Below are 24,010 nucleotides of genomic sequence, written 5' to 3'. Positions count from 1 at the left end.
CCCAACCCATTCCATGAATTAATTCCATGGATTAACCTCTCTCAGCAACTCCTGAGATCACAGCAAAATTCTTGAAGTCATTTTTTGAATCAAGGAACACTGAGAAATTCCCAGCCTGGCAAATACTGCTGGAAATAATGAACTGGCCTGGAGTGTGTGAGAGGAACAAAAAGGGAAATGAGGGTGACAATCCAGCCTGGGAATGACGAGGATTCACCCCCCTGAGACTCCTGCCAGCCCCTCTCTGCTGACTGAGCTCTGTCCCACAAAGAAAATTAAATTACCAGCGAGGAGTGAGGGTCTTATTTACACAACCCCTAATTCCAGATTACCCCAGGACTCTCAGGAGGCGCCTGGGGAGAGCTGTTTGTCCTCCAAGTGACACCGGAGGGTGGCAGGACTTCAGCTCAGGGTCAGCTCTAGGGACAATTATCTGGTGACAGGACAAAGCAGAAAACCCCACCTTTACCATGCAGGAAAAAAACATGTTTTTTTTTTATTTTTTTAGCCCCAAATCCTACATTTTGAGAAGTTTTTTATCCTCCTGGAGATGCACTTGGTGCAGGAATCATCCCTCTTTAGCAGAGCCAGCTCTCTCCGGAGATGCCACCCTGGAAGTGCTGGAGATGGATGGAGCCATCACCTGAAAAGCAGGAGTCAGCTCCTTCCTGCTGCAGGGAGATGCACACACCATTTTTCTCCTCTCCACAATTCATTTGCAGCACTTTAAGTGAAGCTGTAATTATATTTGTCAGTGGAGATAAGGGGAGGAGGGAGATGGGCACAATCTGCTCCGTTTAAAGCACTGAAATCCTTCTGGGTGTTCAGAGCCCCCCCTGGCAGAGAGGAGGCTCAGGTGAGATTTTTTTTGGGGGGGTGAATCTGAATTTCTCCTGTGTGTTTTTGCTTTTAAAGGAAGCCTTTCAGAGCCCATCAATTTTCCTTTCTTCTCTGGACATCCAGAAGAGAAAATCCCATTCCTTTAAGTCTCACTCCAGATAGTTTTACTCCATCATTCTTGGCAGCATGAAGCCAACAAATGAGCTGGAGCAGCAAAAAATAATCAGAGCCTAAATTATTAAAGGGCTTTGAGTAAAAAATGCCATTTGGAGCTGGCTGTGGAGTTGGGCAGTTCTTTGGGCAAAGGCTGAGCCTTCCTGTGACTGTGGACCCACCACACTCTGAAAAGGGGAGGGATCTCAGACTGCTAAAATGCTGGGAAAAGGGAAAAAAAATAATCTGGAATGCTGGAAAAACAGACCAGCCATCCAGTTCTTCTTCTCCTTCCTAACCCATCTCCACCCAGCTGAACATGAGCCCACCTGGCCACCACAACACCCTGGCCAATGTCCTGCTCCACTGGCCTTTATCATACTGGATAATTAATTCACAGATTCATTTGCCCGAGGTGAATTTTCCATGCTGCTGGATGAAAGTCCCAGCTTTGTTTGGGATTTCTCCTCCCTGGCTGAAATCACAGCCCAGTCCTCTCCTTCTGAGGAAAAGAAACGTTTCATTCCGGCAAAGCTGAGAAAAATAAACTCATCACAGGCTTTGTCACCCAGGATTTCAGTCGCTCTGCGGCGCCTCCTGACAGGCTGTGCCTCATGAATCGATGGATGCAGATTGCCAAGCCTCTGGAATATTCACCAAAACCCCTGGAGCTGCTCAGGTTTGAGCAGAGTGACCACTAACAGATCCGAGTGCTTCAACAGCACAAGGAGCAAAATCGATCCAAGGAGACAAACTCTGCACCCTGAGCCTGAGGAAGGAACCCCCAAAACGCTGAGGATTTGCATAGCATTCCGTAATTTGCTTTATGGGGGACAGGAAAGGCTCACAGAGACATTTTACAGCTCTGCTGGGGGAAAAAATCCCTCTTCTTTGGAAGAGAGATGCAGCAAGAAACTCCTGATGGATTTAAGGACCAGTTTGCAGCTCCTCAAATTTGAATTTCTTCCTCCCTTCCTCTCCAGAAGAGGTAACTCCAAAAAAAAAAAAAAGGAAAAAGAGAATTTGTCATGGGGTAGGTGCTGGATTAAGCCTTTAGAGAGTCAGGGTTAATTCTCTCTGCTGGAGACTTTCCTGGGGATCTCAAGCACCACTTTCTGTGCTTGAGTTCCCAGCAGGTAAAACCTGGATAATGTGTTTTTATCCATCACTGCCATTCCAGCTGACTCAGTTCTCCCTCTCTCCCATTCCCACAGCTTTTAGCACCACGAGGAGATGATGCCACAAGGACACAAAATCACTGCTGAAATACCTTCATAAAGGAGAATATCTGGTATTTAAAGGAAAAAAGTTTTGGGTGAAGCTGGGCAGAATTAGAGATGTGATGGTTTTTTAAAGGAGTAGGGTGTGAACACCAGATCCAACATCGAGGACTTATTTCAGCAGAATTCCTGCTAGGAAAAATCTGACTTCTACACCCAAAAAAGCATGAAAAAATTAGTACTTTTTTAATATTTCATAATTTAAAAGCCACCTCTGTGTTTTTTCTTATGGTCAGTCCCTCTGGGACCCAGCAAGGGGAAGGTGCTGCTGGTGAGGAAATCTTTGTGAGGGGACAGGAATGTCACCAAGGTCACCATGCCCCACCAAAAGGTGACTCCAAGGTACAGATCAGTCACTGCCTTCTCCTAAATTTGGGAGTTCCAGCTTTCTAGGAAAGGGCTGGAATGAGCCATGAAAGCTGGAACTGGATTTTAATTCTCCCGCAGTTCACAGGATTCATTTCAGAGCGATGGGAATTCAGGAAGCAAAGCTGGATTTTGGGGTTGACACCTTCCCTCTGCTTCTCTGAGGTGTGAATATTTGGGCCTCTTAGATATGAACAAATATTTCAAATATTCACCCAGATATTGCTGCTTTTTACCAAAATTGTTCTCTTTTGTAGGGTTTAAATCCAGGGAAATAAAACACTCGAAGGAACGATTTCCCCCAAGGCTTCCAAGATCATGGAATGGATTTTGGAAATGGAACCAAGAATGATGGAAGGGAACTTTAAAGGCCATCAGTCCAACCTTCAGCATATCTGGCACCTCACACCTGGATTTGGGATCTCAGCTGTCTAAATTGCCTAAATTCCCAGCATTTTACTGGGAATTCAGCTTTTACTGGGATTAACAGCAAGGACACTCACTGGTGCCAACAGGACAAAGTTACTCTTGTAGGACAAACAGAACTGAAGAGGCAACGAGCTCAGGGAGAGCTGCTCATTAATAAATCTCCAAGCAAATTCCCACGAATGAGTCCTGTTTTCTCAGAGAAAAATCAGGGCTGTGGTGGAGGAACCTTAAGGAAGGGATTTCCCCTTGTAAATCTCGAGGTTCTGACAGGGAAGAGCTGCAAGGAAAAATAAAAAAAAAAAAAAAAGCAAGAGAGAAAGAAAAGCAAAAAGACAAAAGAGAAGGGCTGGCACAGAGAATTTCATCCCGAGGCCTCTGTGTCCTTAAAATCCAAGTGTGGGAGAAGGGACAAAGCTGGGAAAAAAGCATCCCGACCTTTTAGAGGTGGGAAGGAAGAGCTGCAGCCCCCATCAGCTGGGTAAACACTAATGATGAGCAGAGCCCAGACTGTCACCGGTGATAAAGAGCAGCCTAAACACTCTATTAGTTTTTCATTTGGGGAATTAATGTTTTTTACGGCGTGTGTACACTCGGCCCTTAATGAATTGTCTCGTTAGCGCTGCCTGCGGAGCTCCTCTGCTGCCGGCCATAAATTTCCCCAGGAAATTAGCGCTTTAAAAAAGGCAATAATTCCTCCAAAAAAAAGTGGTTTGTTTTCTGTTTTTCTGCAAAGATGCAGCTTTGGGAAAAATAATAAAAAAAAAGGATTATTTGGAGGGGGGGAGAGGAATCTCTTAAATAAAATAGAGGGACAACATAAGTGTGTGGGGAGGTTTGAGCTCCATCCTACAACTCCTGGAAGGTTTGGTTGATCCACACTTTTCTTTAAACACTGGAAAAAGCTTGAAAATCACCCAAAAACAATTGGTTCATAAAAAATCCTCCAAAGATCAGGTGTTTTTCACTAAAAAATTGGGGTTTTTTTCACTGAAGGAAGCAAAATTGTGAAGGGAGAATTAAGAGCAGGATCCTAACATAGAATTAGGAAGAGTTGATTGCAGTATAGGATTCCCTAAAAAGTTCAGGATTTGCTGTTCCAGTGCCCCTCAGCTGGGAAAAGTCCTCTGTGTTAATTTTTTTCTGTTTTCAGTCATTTATGATGTAACTTTCCCAGAACTTGCCCTTCTCAGAATTATTATTTCCTGGGCTGAATTCTATTATCTCAGAAGTGACTTGATTTTTTAAAGTCCTTTCAGCTTCTTCTGAGTTCTGGGAAGGATTTTTATTTTTTTTTTTTCCTGTTTGGTGTTTCCCAATGTGCTTCACCGAATTTTCCTTTAAAACAGGAAGATCACAGGTCAATGGAGACACTTCCATCAACCTACAGAAAACAAAAAACTCACCCCAACTTCTCCTCAGAGTCCTCCAGAATCCAGAGCTGCACCTTCCCAAAAAAACACCCTCAAAACCTCCCTGCAGGATTTCTCTGGGTCTGAGAGGGATGGATTTGCAAAAGAACCTTAAATCTCCCAGTCTGTTTGGCTTAGTGGAAGAGAAAGGAATAAAATTCCCGAAGTCAGTCATGGTGCTGATGCCCAAGAGTAAAAGTATAATGAAAATAAATACATTCAGTATTTATATATGAAATACATTCAGTAAAAAATAAAAATAAATACAGTGAAACAGATCCTGAGCAATCATTTTTCTGACAATTACAGATAAAAGTGGGATTTTCTGTGGGCTGTTTGTTTAACAGATTGGTTTGCAAAGCAAGAGGAGCAGCCCACAGGCCTGGAAGGCAAAGAATGAAAAAACTTTGCCCAAGGGAATCCAGAGGAAGGTGGGAATGGGAACATCCATGGGAATGATGAAGAGTTTTCAAATCCGGGGTGAAGAGTGGGAAAGAAAAAGGGACAAGCACCAGGATGATCAGACTCAGCCCGATTTCTCCACAATTCCTGGTTATTTAAGAGCCATTCCCCCAAATCCCAGAGGAATTTAAGTGCTGGTGAGATCAGAGTGACCCAACGGTATCCTCAAACCCTGGCTGGGATTTTGAGTCCCCACCCCATAATTTTGACAATTCTTTTTCCCCTTCCAGAGCAGGGCAAGGTGTCACCTCTGTCACTCCGAGGAGGAGCAGGGAGGACTTTCTGCTCTCCATCTTTGCCATCAGGAAATGATTTTCTCCGGGAAGAGATAAAAGGACTTTAAAGGGATGAACCAACTGGACTGGCCAGCAGGCTCCTTGGAGCCATTCCCATAAAACCCCGATTTCCTGGCATTACGCACGCGGGATCCTGGCTGTAAAACAGTTTGAAAGCTTTGCTAATTAGGTCACTTATTTACATGACAATCCCCTGCGTTTAGGGCTGGTGGGTGGGAGGAAGGAAAGACGGAATGAGAGTAATTAGCGTAATGATGATGGTGAGTTAAGTGCTGACCCCAGGGCACCCGATCGATCCCGGCACAGATTCCCGGTGTTGTCTCCCACAACAACCCATAAATGAGCAGCCAGGGTAGGGAAACAAAGTCTCCTTTCCTCATCCCATTAAATACTTGATGGAAAGCGCTGAGGCTGGGGAATGCTGCAATCCATGGGAAAAGCTTCACTGCAGACATTCCAGAAGTTGAAAAAAAAAGCTCTGGAAGGCACCGGGAGATCACTTTAATGGAAAACCAGGAGTTTTTAGGTGACTGGTGACTGTGTGGTTTCCATCCCCGAGCTCCAGCAAAGCGGAGCCATTTTTAAGGTATGAAATTTTCGTGCCAAAATTCAAAAATAAACCAAAATAATCCTCATGCTCAGTTGAATCAAACCAGGCATTTTTTCTCTGTAAAGTTCCCTGATGGTCTTGAAGGTGTTTTAACACTTTGCTATCCCAATTTCTCCATGGTTTTAGTCCTCCAGAAGTCAACTCAGCCTAGAGGGATGCAGCTGGATTCTTGTTCTCTGCCTGCTCTGCTCAGCTCTTGCCTTTAGAATCCTGGAATGGTTTGGGTTGGAAGGGACCTTCCAATCCCATGGGACACCTCCCACTGTCCCAGGTTACTCCAAGCCCCGATGTCCAACCTGGCCTTGGACATTCCAGGGATCCAGGGGCAGCCACAGCTGCTCTGGGAATTCCAGCCCAGCCAGGAATTCCTTCCCCAGATCCCATCCATCCCTGCCCTCTGGCAGTGGAAGCCATTCCCTGTGTCCTGTCCCTCCAGGCCTTGTCCCCAGTCCCTCTCCAGCTCTCCTGGAGCCCCTTTAGGCCCTGGAATGTGCTGGAAGCTCTCCCAGATGTTTGCAGCAGCTTTGCAAAGTCCGAGTCCATTTGTAGTTCTACCAAAGCTATAAATGGTGATTAATTAGCATTAATTAATAATTATAATAATTATTAATAAAATAATAATCGATACTAAAATAATAATGCTAAACCAATAACTAATAATAAATAATAAAATAATAAAAATTAAATAATAATTAATTACTTGATCACCCCTGGTTTGGTTTGGACTTGGCAGATCCTGTTTCACTCTGGGTGAGGCTTGCGGAGCTCCCTGTCCTTGCTCAAGGGCATTCCCACCTGGGAAACCCAGGAGAACCAGGCAGGGACCTCATTCCTCCATTAAACACCACCCCAAGCTCGCTGTGTGGTTTGGAGCAGCCTGAGGAGAACATTGGGAATCTCTGAGCATCCCAGAGCAGGAACAGGCTGAGCTCTGGGATGGACAGAAACATCTGTGGACATGAGGCCAAGCAGATAAAATGTCCAGGAAGAGTTTTTCCTTCTTTTCCTCTGCTTCTCCTCAGAACCAACAAGATCTGAGTGACTTTGTCCAGCACCAGCAGCTCCCAGGCCGGGTTAATTCCTGCAGCCAGGAATTAAAGCATCCATGGGGGCACAGCAGGTTGGGATGGCCACAAAAAGGAGGTGGGGCAGCTGGCCAGGATTTGTGCTCTTCCAGAAGAGCCCCAACCACTCAGGCAGTGGGAAAGAGGAAATATTGGAAAATAAGGCTATTTATGAAGCTTAAATAAAAAGCTGTCATTTAGATTAAGTCATATTGAAGCAGTAGATATTCACCAAATAAAGCACTCAAGATTTACCTTATTAATTTAATGGCAGATGGTTTGCATTTGGTGGAAATGTGCAGCTTTTTCTGGTTTAGACAGAAATTTACTTTTGTTTCAATAACAAAGCCACAGCATTCTCAAAGTCCTTCGCCTGCCCCATGGCAGGCCCATGCTGGTCATCTTTAATCTGGCTTTTAAATAAGGTTCTCTATTAATATATCCTAAAAAAAAAAATCTATTCCCCATGAGCAATCAATACAGCAAGATGTGCTACAAGTTCAGTGACAGGGGAAAAAAAAATAAAAAATCAGCTGCAGCTTGAGAGAAATAGAGCCCCATTTAAGAGCTGAATTCAGTCCATTAGTGGGTTAAACACAAAGCCCTGCCTGAGCTCAGCACTGCTGGGTGGCCTGGCTGAGAAATGAGAGGCAGCAATTTCCCCTCCACGCCGGGCCTGATTTCCATTTGTGCTGAAACCCCTCTGCACCGCTCTGGAGGGGCCTTAAAGTGACTTTAAATGACAGCTCCCTGTGGCAGAAAGGGTTCCAGTGTCCATTTTAAAGTCATCATTCCCGGAGTGGGGCAGGATGCTCCCTCTCCGCCATCAAAGGCCATTCCAGGCTCAGGGAAGCAAAGGAGAGGCTGATGATCCTCTCGGAGCAAAGTGGCCCAGGATGGTCTTGATGCTCTAATGGCCCTCAGTGAGCTTGGAAAAGCATTCTGAGAGATCCATGGCTGGAAAATGAGATGCAAATGCTCAGTGTTATCATTAATAAAGCCAGGTAGTGGCAGAGAAACTCAGGATTTTAGGAAAAAGCTGTAGCGAACCTCAATTTTTCCTCCCCTGCTTTTGAATGAAGTTGTAGCTCACCCAAACTGGGACTGTGGGGAAGCACTGCAGAGCAAAAAGTGAAAACATCTTCCACACCCCCTCAGAATTTGGGGTGAACGGGAGAAAATATCAGCTGAGGACATGAGACAAAGCAGTGAAGAGGCCAAATGGCCTCAGGATCTGCTCCTGAAGAGATTTTCTCTTTGTGAGGAGGTCCCTCCTCAGGCTGGTGGTTTTTTTTCCAGTTAGAACTGCAAATGCATTCAAATGCTGCTCTTCATCAGGGATGACCCAGACAAGGCCCACACACAGAAGGTGAACACGACACACGGAGCAAATAAAGATTTCTCCACACAAAGGGGCTGAGGGAAGAGCAGCTGCTGAGCTGTGGCAGCCATGGACACACGGTACAAATGCAAAAAGTTTAATTCCAAGAAACCTTCTGGAAAAGAAAGACAATTCTGTTTTATCTGAGATGGAGGAGAGCTCAGAGCCTGGAGGGGCTCCAGGAGAGCTGGAGAGGGACTGGGGACAAGGCCTGGAGGGACAGGACACAGGGAATGGCTTCCCACTGCCAGAGGGCAGGGATGGATGGGATCTGGGGAAGGAATTCCTGGCTGGGCTGGAATTCCCAGAGCAGCTGTGGCTGCCCCTGGATCCCTGGAATGTCCAAGGCTGGGTTGGACATCGGGGCTTGGAGCACCCTGGGACGGTGGGAGGTGTCCCTGCCCATGGATGGGGTGGCCCTGGATGGGCTCTGAGGTCCCTTCCCACCCAAACCATTTAATTCCATGACAAAGCAATTCCAAACTCCGAGTTTAAGCCTTTCAGTCATTCCCTGGTGGTCACAACAATCCGAAGCCACAAGATGCCAAGAACAGCTGAATTTAAAAGGCAGCTCCAACTCCAGAAGCCAACAGCTCATCTTCATCCTCCTCCCTACACACAGCAAACAATGGTCTTAAAAACGTTAAAAATCATCAAAAAGGTTGTCCCAGCTCCTTCATGGCTCATAATTATTCCTTCTCTAAAATATTCAGGGAATCTCAGAAGCTCCACAAAGGAAAAGGTTGAGGGTGTGCTCTGTCTGCAGCTGACAAAGCACAGAAGATGAGGAGGGGAAACCCGACTTCCATTTTCCTATGAAACCCCTTTAAAATTGACTCGACTTCCTCAGCAAATTCACCTTCTGCCAGCAACTTTAATCCTTAAATGGTTATTGTTAAAAAGGAGTTTTTATTCCCTCAAAAGACAAGAGCAGAAGGAAATGACTTTGTCATATCTGACTGGTTCGGGAAACACAAAATCCAATTCTGAAGGGGAGCAGATAACGGCAGAGCCATGGAAGAGCCATCAGCTCAGCAAACACCAAATAATGAACAGTGCAGAGGTTGCCCAGCGTGATAAAACTCTCCATTAGCACGGCTGGGTTTAAATGAGGGATAATTGTGGCACGTCCGCAGCCAAAGATTATTGAATTTTTATCTCTGGGAAGGGGACTTTGACAGCCTCACCCCAAAGCCACCAGCAGGGTCAGGGCCTCTTTTTAAGTTTTCCCAAAATCAGACTTGCCCAGCTCCATCTTGTGCTTTCTGGGTGTTCAGAGCTGTGCCTGTAAATTCCCTGTTTGCATCCAAGGAAAAACCGCTGCCTTCCCCCAGGGCCACCACCTCCACTCATGGGCTTGCTGGCATTCGGGAATTTCTGGAGTTACACCAAAAATTCAGGTCCTGATCACTCACTGAACACTTGGGTGATGCCCTCAGTGGGACCAGGATTGAATCTCAAGTTGTTGGGGCAGAAAAGAGAAACAATAAAAGGATGAAAAGTTCATTTATAAGCACGAGGTCAGGACAGCCTCTGTCACTTCCTACCAGTGCCCCTTCTTCCCCTTGCTCCAGACACTCCTGGCATTTGTGTACAGACATTTTAGGATGAAGTTATTACAAAGGAAGATGAATTTTTATTGTCAGGAGGATGCTGCCAAGTGAAATATTACATTTTGTGCTTTTATGTTTATTCACCACTGCGTGGAACGTCCTCTCCGAGGCCTGAAAGTTGTGCCCTTTAATATGTGGAAAATATTGATTTATTAAAAAACCTGAGTTTCAACCAGACCTGGAATTATAAATGATGTTTTATTTTAACAGCTCTGACTGTTAGAACATAAATCCTCCAACTCTCCTAGTAACTAAATAAATATTTGGCTACTGAACTTTGATAGCATTTCCCACTGGGTTTTGTTTAATTTTGTTATTTGTTTAGACTCCTCTAAAGCGAGAACAGAGCAAGTGTTGTCACCCAGGTATTGAGAAGTCAAGGTCTGGGTTACATGAAAATTAAAGCTACCTGGAGTAATTAGGGTTTTAATTGTTAACTGATTGTATAACCTTAATTATCCTTCTGGATCCAAAGGATCTGATCATGGAAAGCTGAGTGAGGGGTTTAAAGTCCTGCTCTAGAGCAGAATTAGAAGCCATAGGATGGATTTCAGTCACCCAGAGAGGCTCTGCTGCCAAGGGACAATGATTTAAAGGACATAAAACACTGTGACTTTATTCAGCACCAGCAAATTTCCCTCATGAATTAAAAAAAAAAAAAAAAAAGTCTGAGCTGATTTTCAATTCCCAACTCCCAGGAGAGCTCAGCTGCCCACAGTCCTGGGCATCTCCAGGATTCTGCTCCCAATTTCCAAACCAAACTGCAGAAATCCCTTCTATCCTCACCACGTTCCCCTGAGTCCCAGGATCCCCTCGAGCTCTGTGGAATTTTTATTCCATGCTTTTGCTTTTCCAGCTCCTCAGATGTTTCCTTGCACACCCTGAGACAGCAGGGGATGTTCAGTATTTGTAAAACACACAGGGTTTAATTCCAGGGATCCTGGGCAGGAGGAAGAGCTCAAACCAAGACAAAGGCCACCTCACCAGGGTGAGAGACATTTGAGGATGAAGTTATTACAAAGGAAGGTGAACTTTTATTGTCAGGAGGATGCTGCCAAGTGAAATATTATATTTTGTGCTTTTATGTTTATTCACCACTGCATGGAATGTCCTCTCCAAGGCCTGAAAGTCAAGCTCGTGCCCTTTAATATCTGGAAAATATCGAATTTTGGGAATCTTGGCAGGTGAGACCCAACCTCTGGTCCTGGGCTGAGATGGTGACAGAGCTGTGGGTGACTCCTCATGAATTAATGGCAGTGGAGAGGTTTCTCTGGGAAGCAGCAGAGCTGAGGTCAGCCCATGCCAAGCTTTTTGTGGATGGGCCTCTGAGCAGGCACCACCGACCGCAGTGAGGAGAGAAACCACACTCATCACATCCCCAGCCCTTTCCAGCCAGCCAGAAATCCCTGTTCCTGAGGGAAGGAGTGAGAGCTGAGTCCCAGGAGAATGAAATGGCCCCTGGCAGGCAGGAGCAGCGCTGGGCTCTCCTGGCTCTGCCCTCCTGGCACCTCACTTCACCCAGGGTGACATCAGAGACACACCCAGGGGGATATTCCTCATTAAATCCCCTCTAATTGCTCCTGGAATTTCTAACCACATCTTTTAAATATTCCAGTTGCCCTTGGGATTTCTAACACAGGTCTCTTTTTAAATACTCAGTGGCCTGGTGATGCTTTGATGCTCTGGAGCGGGTGAAACCTGCCTGGCACTGCTTCCTGCTCCTGGGAATGCCATCAGCAGGCACTGCTGGGAAGCTCCAGGGCTGAAAGACTTTTCCAAGTTGGAAGTGATATTCCTGGGGCCCTCCCATGGTGCCCCCATGAGGAACAAAGAGACGAATCCGCTTCGCTCTCTGCTTTCCTCTGACATAAACCTCCTTGGAAAGCGGGAACAAAAGGTGCTCATTCCTGCTAAAATCCAGTATTTCTGCCGTTCCCATCCCCAGGCAGAGGTTTCCCATGGAAATTACTCACTCTGGGATGCTGAGAGGCTGGAGAAAGCTGCCTTGGTGCGTCCTGCCAGCCACTCCAGGCTCTCGTGCAGGTTGGCCAAGGCCTTGAGGTCGCTGACGTCCCGCAGGATCTCCTGCTGCGGGATCAGTTTGTCTCCCAAATTCCCAATCAGAACTTCGGATTCTTTGCCAAAAGCAGCCCTGGAATGGAAAGCAAAGTCCCCTCAGGAACGTGGAATCAGGGACAGCAGGAGGAGGCCTCAGTTACACCTCAGGGAAGCTCAACCCAGCCCTTGCGGGACCATCCCAGGGATGTTTTCTGAGGGAATTCCAGAGAAAAAACCCAGGGAGATCTCTCCCATCCTTCTCCTTGCATTTGCAATCCTGGAATCCCACCTCACTCCTCAGAGTTCCAAACTCCCACCCCTCCTCACCCCACAGGGAATTCACACCTTGCAGGCGCTTCCCGTGTCTCCCTGGGATTTCCATAAATAACACTTTTCCATCTTTCCCTGGAAATCAGCTCTTCCAATCCCCGATTGACTTTTTTTTCCCCACATCCATTTAAACAAGTTCCTGGTGAAACCCCAGTGGCTGATCATGACAGATAAATTATTTGAATATCATTAATTATTTGACTGCCAAAGCGATCCCACCTGGTGAAAAATAATGACCAAGAGAAATGTGTTTAACCCAAAAAAGCTGGAAAAAATATTTTCCATCCAGGTTTAGATTTCCCAATCCTTGTCTCCATGAAGAAGAATGTTTGGTTGCTTCCCAGGAGTATTCCCATATCAAATATTCTCATTTTGCAGGTAAAAGAGGAGACTCCACATGACCTTTTGGGCATCAGTAGAATGGAAAAAAATCAGGACACAGCTCCTACATCCAATTCCAAGAGCTCCCAGCTGAACCCGGGTGGATTCACTGCCAGGCTCAAAGTGAGGCACATTTCCCCTGTTCCTCAGCACACTTTTTCCATCATTAACTGCTCTTTTGTTGGGAATTTGAATTCCACTTCCATCCAACTCTGCAAATCTCCACGTCCTGCCATCAGCTCTTTTCTGAGCTCACCATGAAGAAGCACCGCTGAGCAGAAGAGCTCCAAGGAGAGCAGCAAAATCACCCCGACATTGGCACTTTCTGGTCAGTCTGAGCAGTTTTCTTGCCAGATTTTATCCCCAGATTTGTGGGAATTCACTGGCACTTGAGGAAAAAAAAACAAAGCAAAAAAATTCCCCAATCCTGAAATGGTTTTAAATTGCTCAGTTGGATTAATTAAAGGCAAAAAAACCAAAAATAGCCTTACTTAAAAAGAACTTTTTGAGATTAACAATCATTTGTAGGATTAATGAAACTGGAGATTCTTCATGTATTCAGGTTCAGAATTTATGTAATCCTCAAAAATAACCCCCAAACTGAGCCCCAATCCTCCAAAACTCCTTTGCCTTCCTGAGACAAGCAAAAGCAGAAGGAAACTTCTGGGATATGGAGGGAAGACCCAGGTACTGACTTGGTTTTACACCCCTGAGGTGAAACTTGTGATAATAACAGGATTTATTCATTTGTGCTTGGGATGAGGCAGATTTTCCTGTGGGAAAATGTCTAAAAACCCCTTTAATATAAAGGAGCAGACTGAGCAAATGGAAATGATTCACACCTATGGAAAACTCCACAGATTCAGGCCCATGATGGGGGAAAAAAGTGTTCTCAAAGGGGAAAAAGGGCTCCAATTTGCTGCCAGTTGTACAAACCTGTCCTTTCACCTTTTAGAAGTATTGTGGATATAATAAATGGAGCCTGAGGGATTGGAGAAGGAGATCTTTTATACCTGAGAGAGAAAGAAACAAGGGAAGAGAGCCAGAAAAGCTGAGAATGGGAGAGCTCAGAGGGAAGGGAAAAGCCTCCCATGAAGGCCTCAGGAAAGGACCTGTGGTGGGAAAAACACAGAGACAGCAAAAGAGAATAAAAATAATGGAAACCTTCAAGCCCAACAGTGCAAAAAAAAAAAAAAAATGCTGGCAGATGTCTGGAACAGCAGCTGGAACAACCTGAGATTCAGCTTTTGAGGAAAACCTTGGCTGCCCAGAGAGGGGGAACAAGGGAACATCAACCCCATCCCAAGGCAGGGAAAGATGGCAGAGAAGCTGGGGCTGCCTCTGGATCCCTGGAAGTGTCCAAGGCCAGGGTGGATGAGGCTTGGAGCATTCTGGGATGGTGGAAGGTGTCCCTGCCCATGGCAGGGCGTGGATCTGGATGGGCTTTGAGGTCCCTTCCAACCCAAACCGTTCTGGAATTCTGGGATTCTTTCCCAATTCCACTTTCTGAGTTTGCCCAGACTTTATTTACACAACAGGAATTTGCAGCACCTTGATCCCTTTGGAAACAGCTGAAGTGATTCAAGGTGTGACCTGTCCCAGGAGCTCTGTCCCAACCTCCTGAATTTATCACCTCCAAGCACCCTCTGGAGAAGAGCTCATGGAGCCTTCCCAACTCCCTGCAGTGCAGAATTATCCCTCTTCTCCTGTCCCTGTTCCTGGGAGCAGAGTCCAACCCCCCTGGCTGTCCCCTCCTGTCAGGGAGACAAGACAGAGCCACAAGGTCCCTCCTGATCCCCCTTTTCTCCAGGCTGAGCTCCTTCCCAGCTCCCTCAGCTGCTCCTGGAGCTCCAGACCCCTCTCCAGACCCTTCCTGTGCCACCTGCAAAAGCTGAGAAGGGTTTTTTAATTATTCCATTTAATTTAGCCCAAGAACCTGATCCCAAGTTCAGCTTCAGGAGCTTGTTGGGATCTAAAAGTGGGAGTAAAATCCCCACAGCTCAGGTTTGGAGCTCAGCTCTACAACCAGAATTATTTTCATGGATTACTTCATCCCAAATTCCCAAAAACTTCCTGAGCTTCCCACAGCTGTGGTTTCCCCCAGGCACACAGCAGGCTTTCCCCACTTGCTGCAGAGCTGCCCCAAACCCCAGGAATTTCCACACCACCAGATCCAAGCTCTTTTTCCCACTGCTTTTCCCTCTCCAAGGCAGAGCTGGGAACATCTCTGGGGTTTCTCAGCAGCACCTCCTCCTGGGGAATGAACTGTGGGATCTCCTTTCTCTGGAGATAAGGGCAGCCTGTTTCACACCCACCCCGCTGCCAAACAACCTCCAGAGCTCCAAAAACCAATTCCAGCAGCACAGGTTGGGCTTTGCTTCCCTTCCTCCCCTTGCCAAGCTCTGAGCTCCTCTAAGATGCTCCAGCAGGTCCCTCTGGAATTCCCGCTGGAATATTAATGGGAAATTCTGCTGGTGCCCCCTGATTTCTCCTCACTCAGGAGACAGTGAGACAACAAAATCAATCTCTGCCCACAGGCAGAGGATTTTTAATTTTATTTTTAGCTAAGATTTTGTTTTGTTTGGATTCTTTTTTGTTAAACAAATGAGTTACAGGAAAGTTGGGGAGGGAAGGAAAGCTGTGCATGGGTCTCTGCCAGGGGACAAAAACTGTTGGCTTTCAGGATTTGTTTAAAACTTCCAGGATTGTTTAATTTATCAATATTCAATATGCTGCTGAGTAGTTCCATGTGCAAAAAGAACATTTTCCCAAATTTCATCAGTAGCTTGAACCTTCTTTTCCAGGAAGGGACGTGTAGTCCTGCCCTGCTGGGGCAGAATTGGGACCCGTGAACATCAAATATTGAAGTTTTAAATATCTTAGATGTTAAATGATAACGAAATGAGCTCTCCCAAGATCTCCCTGTGAACCAAGGGATCCACAGGACCCTCTTCTCTTTGGCTCTGCTTCAGTGTCCAGGCAGAATTATTCCAAATTCATCAGCAGTGCCAAGAGAAAGAAGCAGCAGCAGCAGTGAAGAAATCATGTTCCTTTGTATTAGGAGAAAAGGCTGGGAAAAGGCTGCTTAAATGGCAAGAGAATGACAAAAAAAAAATTGGACGAGCAATTAATTTTATTTTGAAGCTTTCAGGAGGGATCTATTCAACCACCACCCATCCTGGAGGAAGTTTCTAAGCCATCAATGGCTAAATCTGGCCCAGACCAATTATTATGATTTAAATTAATGCTACAGGAGTGTTCACACGGCACTGGGAGGAACTGGGGCTTAATAGATGATGCTCTGTGCAAACAGATACTGAGAAAAGATCTTTGTCCTAAAGCCTGGGCTGAAAAAAGCCATGGCACAGGAGCTTTTCCCAGGAAATTCAGCATGGATGACTTAATAGGTTTTTCCTAAAGGCTTTCCATTGGAGCTCCTCTGATCCAGTGTCACAAAATACTTCAATTAATGGCCAGGAGAATGGAATAAATGGAATAAAATGCATATTAGAATGAAAATGTAGGCTCTTGACAGCATCAGGCCATCCATTTTTGCCTGGCCATGAATTTCCATGAAGAGCCCACTGGAGCTTTGCTATCCCACAGTGATGGATCAGGAATCCCAGGAAGAGCCAGGAGGGGCTTCCCAGCAGCTTCCCAGGTGAGGAAATGAAGGATAAACGTGGTGAGGTCTGAGGTGAGGACTGAATCCATGAAATTCAGCTCAGGGACTGCACAGAGACCCCAAGGGCTCTCCCTGCTCCACTGGGAATGTTTTAAATCGCTGTCCAAGCTGCAAACCCTTCTGTGACCCCACAGATCCTGTCCTCTCCAGGCTGCATCCTCCCTGTCACGGGGCTTCCAGGCAGGGAAGGAGGAAAATGACAGTCTGGGCAAATTAGACTTGTTATTTTCAACAGCTTCTCCTCCTCCTCCTCCTCCAGTTTTACAGCCAAGTGCCAATCAAGGAAGTGATGAATAGGGATGGGAATGTGCAGGCTTTGGAATCTCACAGGAGCTGAGCCATTCCCAGCATGCAGGGAAAGGGAATCTGCCTCTTTCCAGGCTTTCACTGGCATGGAAGGTAGGAACAACCTGGTTTTTGGGCGCAAAGAGTCGTCTCCAAAAGTATTCCTGCTGGAAATAATCAGAATTTTTCATTTGTTCTCCTGAGTTAGTTCCTGGAGTTGGGATGGAGGGGAAGCTCCACCAGGTCACGGCTCAAATTAAAGATTCCTTTGACAGCATTAATTTTGGGAATTCCTGCCCAGTACAACCAGCTGGGTCAGAAAATGCTGCTCCCTTCACCACGAGGGTGATCAGAGCAGCACCAACCAGCAGCACAGGGATTTGCCAGGATTCCAAGCAATCCTTTCCTTCCCCAATCCCAGGCACTTCCCTGGCTTGGATCACAAAGACAACTCTCCAAATGGCTTTGCCTGAACAGCAGAGTGAGCAGAAATTGCACCAGGAAAAGCTTAGGCTGGATATTGGGAAGATTTCTTCCCCCAAAAAGGCTGCCCAGGGCAGGGGTGGAGTCCCCAGCCCTGGAGGGATTTCAAAGCCATGTGGATATGGCACTTGGGGACATGGTCAGTGGTGGCTTTGGCAGGGCTGGAAATGCTTGGACTCGATGATCTCCAAAGTCTTTCCCATTTCCCAGATGATTCCAGGATTCTCCTCACACCTGGGGACACGACAGCTACGAAAACACCGTAAATCTGTTCCTGCTTTTTGCTGCTGCTCTCCTCGAAACCCTTTCACAACTTCCCACAATATTTTACCTTATAAAATCCTCCTCCTCCTCTCTCTTGGGCCTCAGCTGCTTGGGCTGAGCCATGTTGCTCCAGTTGGGCAGGGATTTCAGGAGCCTGCTGATATCATCGTCCTTGGCCCAGGACGCGCTGATCACCAGCTTCTCATCCGACTGTACGATGGTCCTGCAGGGAAAACACCAACAACCACCTCAGAGAGCAGCAAGCTGTGCTTCTTTGGAATCTGTGGCAAGCTGTGCCACTTTTAATTTAATTCTGTATTATCCACTGAATTCCATTTCACACAAACGGGGATTAAGCAGTGAGGAAAGGATCCAGAGAGGAATTCCACACAGAGCTGACACGGAGGGGACAGCAATGCGGGTGGACAGGGCAGGAAATTCCCTTAAACACACAACTCCTGATGGACTTGGAGACATCTTTTAAGGGGAAAAAGAGCCATTTTCCTAAATTCCCCAACCCTGGAAATTCGGTTTGGCACCCAGCTGGAGGAGGTCACCCTGCACTGGTGTCTCCATGGATCATTTTCCTCTGAAATCTCAGCAGAGCTCAGCAGCCTCTGCCCAAGGTGGGACCAGCCCTGGCTGGAAGCCACCACCCCCCCTGAGCTGGCCCAGCCTGGAGACCAGGGCTGAAGCAATGAAGGGGAATGAAGGGTCCAAGATCTTCTTCCCAAGTCATCCAAAGCATCTCCTGATGAAGATTCCAGCTAAATCCTATGTGGGAAACTGAGTCAGGGATTGCTGCGTGTTCCAATTGGGAAGAATTTCCCTGTTTCATATTTCTGGCAGGGTAACTCATCTGAATTCCTGACTGGGAATTTCAGGAGACAAACGGGATGCTGTATTTGGAGGAGTCAATCCAGGACCTTAAAGATTCTCATTTCCACCCCCATCCCTGGGGAAAGACACCTCCCACCATCCCAGGCTGCTCCAATTCCCATCCAGCCTGGCCTTGGACATTCCAGGGATCCAGGGGCAGCCACAACTGCTCTGAGAATTCCAGCCCAGCCAGGAATTCCTTCCCCAGATCCCATCCATCCCTGTCCTCTGGCAGTGGAAGCCATTCCCTGTGTCCTGTCCCTCCAGGCCTTGTCCCCAGTCCCTCTCCAGCTCTCCTGGAGCCCCTCCAGGCCCTGGAATGTGCTGGAAGCTCTCCCTGGATTCTTCTCCTCTCCAGGTGAGCATTCCCAGCTCTCCGAGCCTGGCTTCAGGTTGGAATGGACTGAGCCAACAGAGACTCTCCCACACCCCAGCACCCCCTGACAGGGACCTGGCAGAGCCATTCCAACCCTCCTGGATCCAGGCTGGAATGCTGGGGCAGAGATGAGGTGTCAGCAGCATTCAGGTGGTGATTTGGGGAATAAATAGAAATAAAAACAACAACACCCTGAGCATCTGCGTTTTGCAAAGGAGAAGAGGAGGACAGGAGCCAGCTCTGATCCATCCTGAAGAGAACAGCTCATTTCTCATCCCACCCTTTCCCCATCCACCAGGAAAACAAGCTCGGCTCAGGAACCGCACAGGATTTGTGAAAACGGATTTGTCACATGCACTTACAAACAAATTTCCCTTCCCTTCAAGTTTCACATTCAATCTGTCACACACAAAAGGCTGAGTTTTGTTTCCAGCCACACAAGACCTTGGTGTCAACATTCCCATTTGGCCTTCTGCTGCTGGGAGGGAGTTGGTGTTTTTCCATTCGGGGGGGGTAAAAAAAAATTAAAAGAAAAAGGTTTTTTATTTTTCACCAGGTTGAAAACTGAGGGGGATAAAAGAGATCCACCAGCAGCCCTGACATCTGAGATGGAAAAAGGGGATTTGATGATATCTGGGCATTGCTGTGCCAAGGCAAGACAACTGTTCCAGGGAATACATCAGCCAGGGCTTTGTCCTCTGCACATTTAAATGACTGCAGTAATACTCTCCTTCCCTTGGGAGTCTATTTCACACTTGAACAAATCCAACTGTTGGATAAAAAAACTCCTGCTATCGAGCTTGTGTTTTATTTTCCTCGATTTCATCCCATTACTCCCCGTTATTTCCCCTCTCAGCTCAGCTCTCTCCACGTCCACTGTTTGCTCCCTTCAATTATTTCCAGCCTTATCGTGGCCCTTCAGACATCCACGACTCCAAGGCATCTTTGGGAGTGTCCTGGTGGAGTTACACAGAGCCACCATCCTTATTTTCCTCTGTCCTCAAAATCCCAGTTTTTTGTGGAGCCAGCGCTGGGGAGGAGATGGGGGAGGATTTTGGGATACTCCAACAAGCTGCAAACTCAGCCTGGTGTCCTCACTTTTCCAGGGTCAGCGTTTTCCAAGAGCCTGATCCATGATTCCTGCTTTCCTCACCTTTTGGTGGTACCCATGGGTCCAGGGAATCCTGGAATGGTTTGGGCTGGAAGAGACCTTCAAGCCCAACTGGAGCCACGGGCAGGGACATCTCCCACTGTCCCAGGATGCTCCAAGCCCTCTCCAGCCCGGTCTTGGACACCTCCAGGGATGGGGAGTCCCCTCTGGACAAGCTCCATGGATCCAGTGAAATCAGCGAGCTCCCAAGTAATCCACGCTGGGACAGCCCCAGCACTACTTGGATCCCTTGGAATTACATCCCCACTCTTTCCCAAAGCTCCAACACCTCCTGATTTTGATGGATTTACTCCAACCACCCCTCACTGAGAAGGTGCTGAAGAGGGTGGAACATCCCCAGTCTCCATTGGATGCCCAGATTTTCCCAGCTCCCATTTCCCACATTTTCTTCCAATTTGGGTCCTTGAGTGAATTATCCCAGGATGGGATGACATCTTTTAGTACAAATCAAAACTTTTCCTTTCACCCCCACTCCCCTTATCCCAAACTCCTTAACTTTTCCTGCTGCTGCCAGAGGGAGCTGACCTTGGCTGGATCCAGGTGCCCACCAAGCTGTTCCATCACTCCCCTCCTCAGAGGACAGAGGGAGGAAAAATGATGGAAAAAAACCTTTTTATTGTTGAGCAGACGTCATAAAATATGGCATATCAGTCTGGGACGCCCATCCTGGATATATCTTTCCCAAAATCCTTCCCATTCCCAGCCTGCTGGTGAGAGGGAATGTTGGAGCGACAGCCTTGATGCCGTGGCCAAAATCCTGGTGTGTGCCACACCAATCCTGCACTGGGAGGAATCGTTTCTCCGATGGGAAATAATACTGGAATATCCCTGGACACAGCTGGGGGCTGTGGCTTTCCATTGGGCAACATCTGGAAGCCACAGGGGCGAACTGGGCTCCTCAGCCTCGTGCCAGGTGGATTTTTGGATGGTTTTTCCCTCTTCCCGTGGGCAAGGTGATGTTTCCATGCTCAGCTCATGCTGCCACGGGTTAAAAAGCAGCTGGGCCAGGCACCCACAGCCTGAGGGGACCCCCCCACCCCAAAAAGAGTCAAAAAGGCAACTTAAACCCCAAAAGTTCACACGAGGAGGGGAAGATGCCATTGAGAAGCAGCAAAGTGAGTGGGAAAAGCATTTCCTGGAGAATCGAAAAATCTGGTTTGGCTGCCACATTTTGGCTTAATTTAGATTAAGAGAGTTAATCTGCTCTTTTTCTCAAAAAAGAGGTGTAGATTTATTTTGCCTAGCTGGAAAGAAGGAGGGGTTTCTTTTCTTCACCATTTTGATTTTTTTCCCCCCAAATTTAGCTGAGAGAGTTTAGACAAAGGAGTTCTGGTCACCACAAGCTTCCTCCAGAGAGGGAGCTGAGCACCTCCCGAGGACTTAATCACTTTCAAAACTCTCTGAACCGCATTTTGGTGATGCCCATCTCTTTTTAGGACTAAAAAGACTCATTTGGGTGAGGGATTCCTTTGCTCAGAGCCTTCAGAGAGGTTCAAAAATGAACAAGGTGAGGATGAAGATGGGGAAGAAGAGGGTGGATGCACAAGACAGAGCTTGGAGTGGACAACAAAATAAAAATACGCCACTTCAATGTGGGCATGAGTAAATATTGGTGTAAAAATTGATGTAGAAGGACACGGAAATAGATTAATTTTAGCATTTGAGACAGCAAATTTTGTCAGAGAAGAGTGTTGGCAGAAGATTAAAAAGAAGGACTCATCTTAAAGGGAGGAACTGTGAACTGGGCAGATTTCTCCTTTCAGTATCTCCAAATATCCCACAAAAATGGTTTTATACTCTGGTTTTTAACATAAAACGGTTTTTAACTCCAGAGCTGAGCTGCTCTCCTGGAAATCTGCTGGAGACGGGGGTTGGACACGACTGGAAAGTGCTGCCAGCACGGCAGGAGGTTTGGGGGCTCCATCTCCTGTTTTTATTTGCATTTCCAGCCCCAGCCCCTCATCGATTAGTCAGAAATCAGAGCTGACGTTTGTAAACAGTTTGGGTGGCAAACTGGAATTGGAATTTGGACAAAAATGCGATTTGCAGGAGGCACCTCACCTACACTGAACTTCCAAAATTCGTCATCAATTAACACACGAGAGCTGCCATTTATAGGAATGTCCAATCCCATCCAGCCCCCTTAGGTTTGATATTTTTCTTTCTAAATCCCTGGAAAACACGAGCCAAATGGAGCTCAGACATGAACAATCTCAGCTGTGCATTTCCCAGTGCTGACGTCTTTTCCCGAGCTGTTCCGCAGAGAGCTCTGGATAAAATCCTGCCTGGAGGAGCCTCCCTTTGGATGTTTTTCACCCACATTTGCTCACATTCACCCTGAAGGAACAAACCCTACAAAAACACCGCTCTGGCTTCCCAAATTCTCACTCTTTGCCATCCCAAGAGCAGCCCTTGCTCCGTCAGCTTTGTCGGACGGGATCGACTCCCAGCTCCAAGGAGTTCATCCTGGTTTTAAGGAGCTGTAAATAATCCTTACTCCACCAACTTCACCAGATTCATCCATCCCAACAGCCCAGGGAAAACCCTGGAGCAAAGGGCAGGGCTGTGTGGAGCCCGGATCCCTGCAGAGGGCATAACATCGCCGCGGATGGAAGCGGGAACGCCGGGAGCCGCTCCGCTCCCCTGCATCCCCGGGAATGGATACGGATTTCTATTTCAGTCATTTGCCAGCAGCAAAACGAGAACATTTCCTGTTTTTTTCCTCTCGCTGCAATCAGGAGATGGCCAAATTAGCGTTGTCCTAATTAGCCCTCAGCAGGTGCCAAAGCCAGGAATGGCAAAGGAAGGAAGGAAGGACCTTCGAGTTCAAGCCAAACAAATCAAATCCATTGTCTGGCTCCAGGCAGCAAAGTTTTGGGTGAAAAAGGAATATTTTGGACAATGGCACACGAGCAGTTCGTAATTTCGGGGGGTGTTCAGGCAAAGTTTAGCCTCTGCTCACTGCTATTGTTAATAATAATGATGATGATGATGATGATGAACCCGTTTGGCGGATGAAGTTTTTCCTGAATAAAATCAGGCAATGGGAAGTAATTTCTTGGTCAGGAAGCACAAGGGCTTTTTCAGGCTCAATAGGCGTGGAGGGGATGATGTAGAGCAGCTGTTCCAGCCCACATTCCTGCAGCATCTTGTAGTGGTTTTTAATGGAATTATTTATCCTCATGGGATGGGGCATGATCCTGATTTTCCTGTCCATTTCACAGATGGGTAACTGGGATGTCCTTAGAAGTTATTTATTGGTATTTCCCCAGGAAATCTCTGATAAATCAAGTATTTGAGGGGTTTAACCCAAACACGTCCATGGCCAGTGGGATTGTGGTGCCTTGATCTTCCGTGCTTTGGTTGGAGAATGTTAGGGATGGATCATCCCAAAATGCCATTGGAACAAGGACAGAACATTTGGTGACTCCCTTTTGTCAGTTTATAGAATTGTTTTGGGAAACTTTCACCAGACCCAGTGTGTGTGGATTCATGTGGTTACTGATTCCTAAAACCATGGAATCATTTAGAGGTTGGAGAAGACCTCTAGGATTGAATCCAGCCATTCCCAGCACTGCCCAGGCCACCCCTGTCCCCAGGTGCCACATCCACAGGGCTTTTAATCCCCTCAGGGACAGGGACTCAACCCCTGCCCTGGGAAACTCCTTCCAATTCCAATTAATGCCTGACAAACGTTTCAAGGAAGAAATTTTCCCTCATATCCAATCTATATCTCTCCTGGTGCGACTTATGGCCATTTCCTCTCATTCTGAAATTCCCAAATTGCCATGAGACCTGAACACCCAAAACTCAATAGAATTAATTCAAATAAAGGTGAATTCCTTGCAAAGGTTGAAATGAAGAACCTGAATTACTTTACTAGAGAGCAAAAGGCACATTCAGCCATTTATTTTTAAGGATGACACTTCAGGCTCTCAGCGGCCAGCTTGAGGTCACCTTTTACCGTGGAATTATGGAATGGTTTGGGTTGGAAGGGACCATCCGGTTCCAGACCCTGCCATGCAGGGACACCTCCCACTGTCCCAAGCTGCTCCAATCCCCAATGTCCAACCTGGCCTTGGGCACTTCCAGGGATCCAGGGGCAGCCACAGCTGCTCTGGGAATTCCAGCCCAGCCAGGAATTCCTTCCCCAGATCCCATCCATCCCTGTCCTCTGGCAGTGGAAGCCATTCCC

The 24,010-nt window shown here is 46.9% G+C and overlaps 1 protein-coding gene across 1 annotated transcript in view; it reads right to left on the bottom strand.

Annotated features, from left to right (window-relative positions):
- EXOC4 (exocyst complex component 4) overlaps nucleotides 1–24,010 on the bottom strand; it is a 289,405-nt gene that overhangs the window by 28,896 nt on the left and 236,499 nt on the right. The window contains exons 13-14 of the mRNA XM_005530978.3: nucleotides 17,457–17,612; nucleotides 11,877–12,055 (exon numbers count right to left, since the gene is read on the bottom strand). Coding sequence (XP_005531035.1) covers nucleotides 11,877–12,055; nucleotides 17,457–17,612 — 335 coding nt within the window. The remainder of the gene's footprint in view (nucleotides 1–11,876; nucleotides 12,056–17,456; nucleotides 17,613–24,010) is intronic.

The sequence above is a fragment of the Pseudopodoces humilis genome, chromosome 5, assembly GCF_049639895.1.
Source record: "Pseudopodoces humilis isolate 2021_Gansu_Grassland_sample_001 chromosome 5, ASM4963989v1, whole genome shotgun sequence".
Classification (NCBI taxonomy): Eukaryota; Metazoa; Chordata; class Aves; order Passeriformes; family Paridae; genus Pseudopodoces; species Pseudopodoces humilis.
This window is presented reverse-complemented; position numbering and strand designations above follow the sequence as displayed.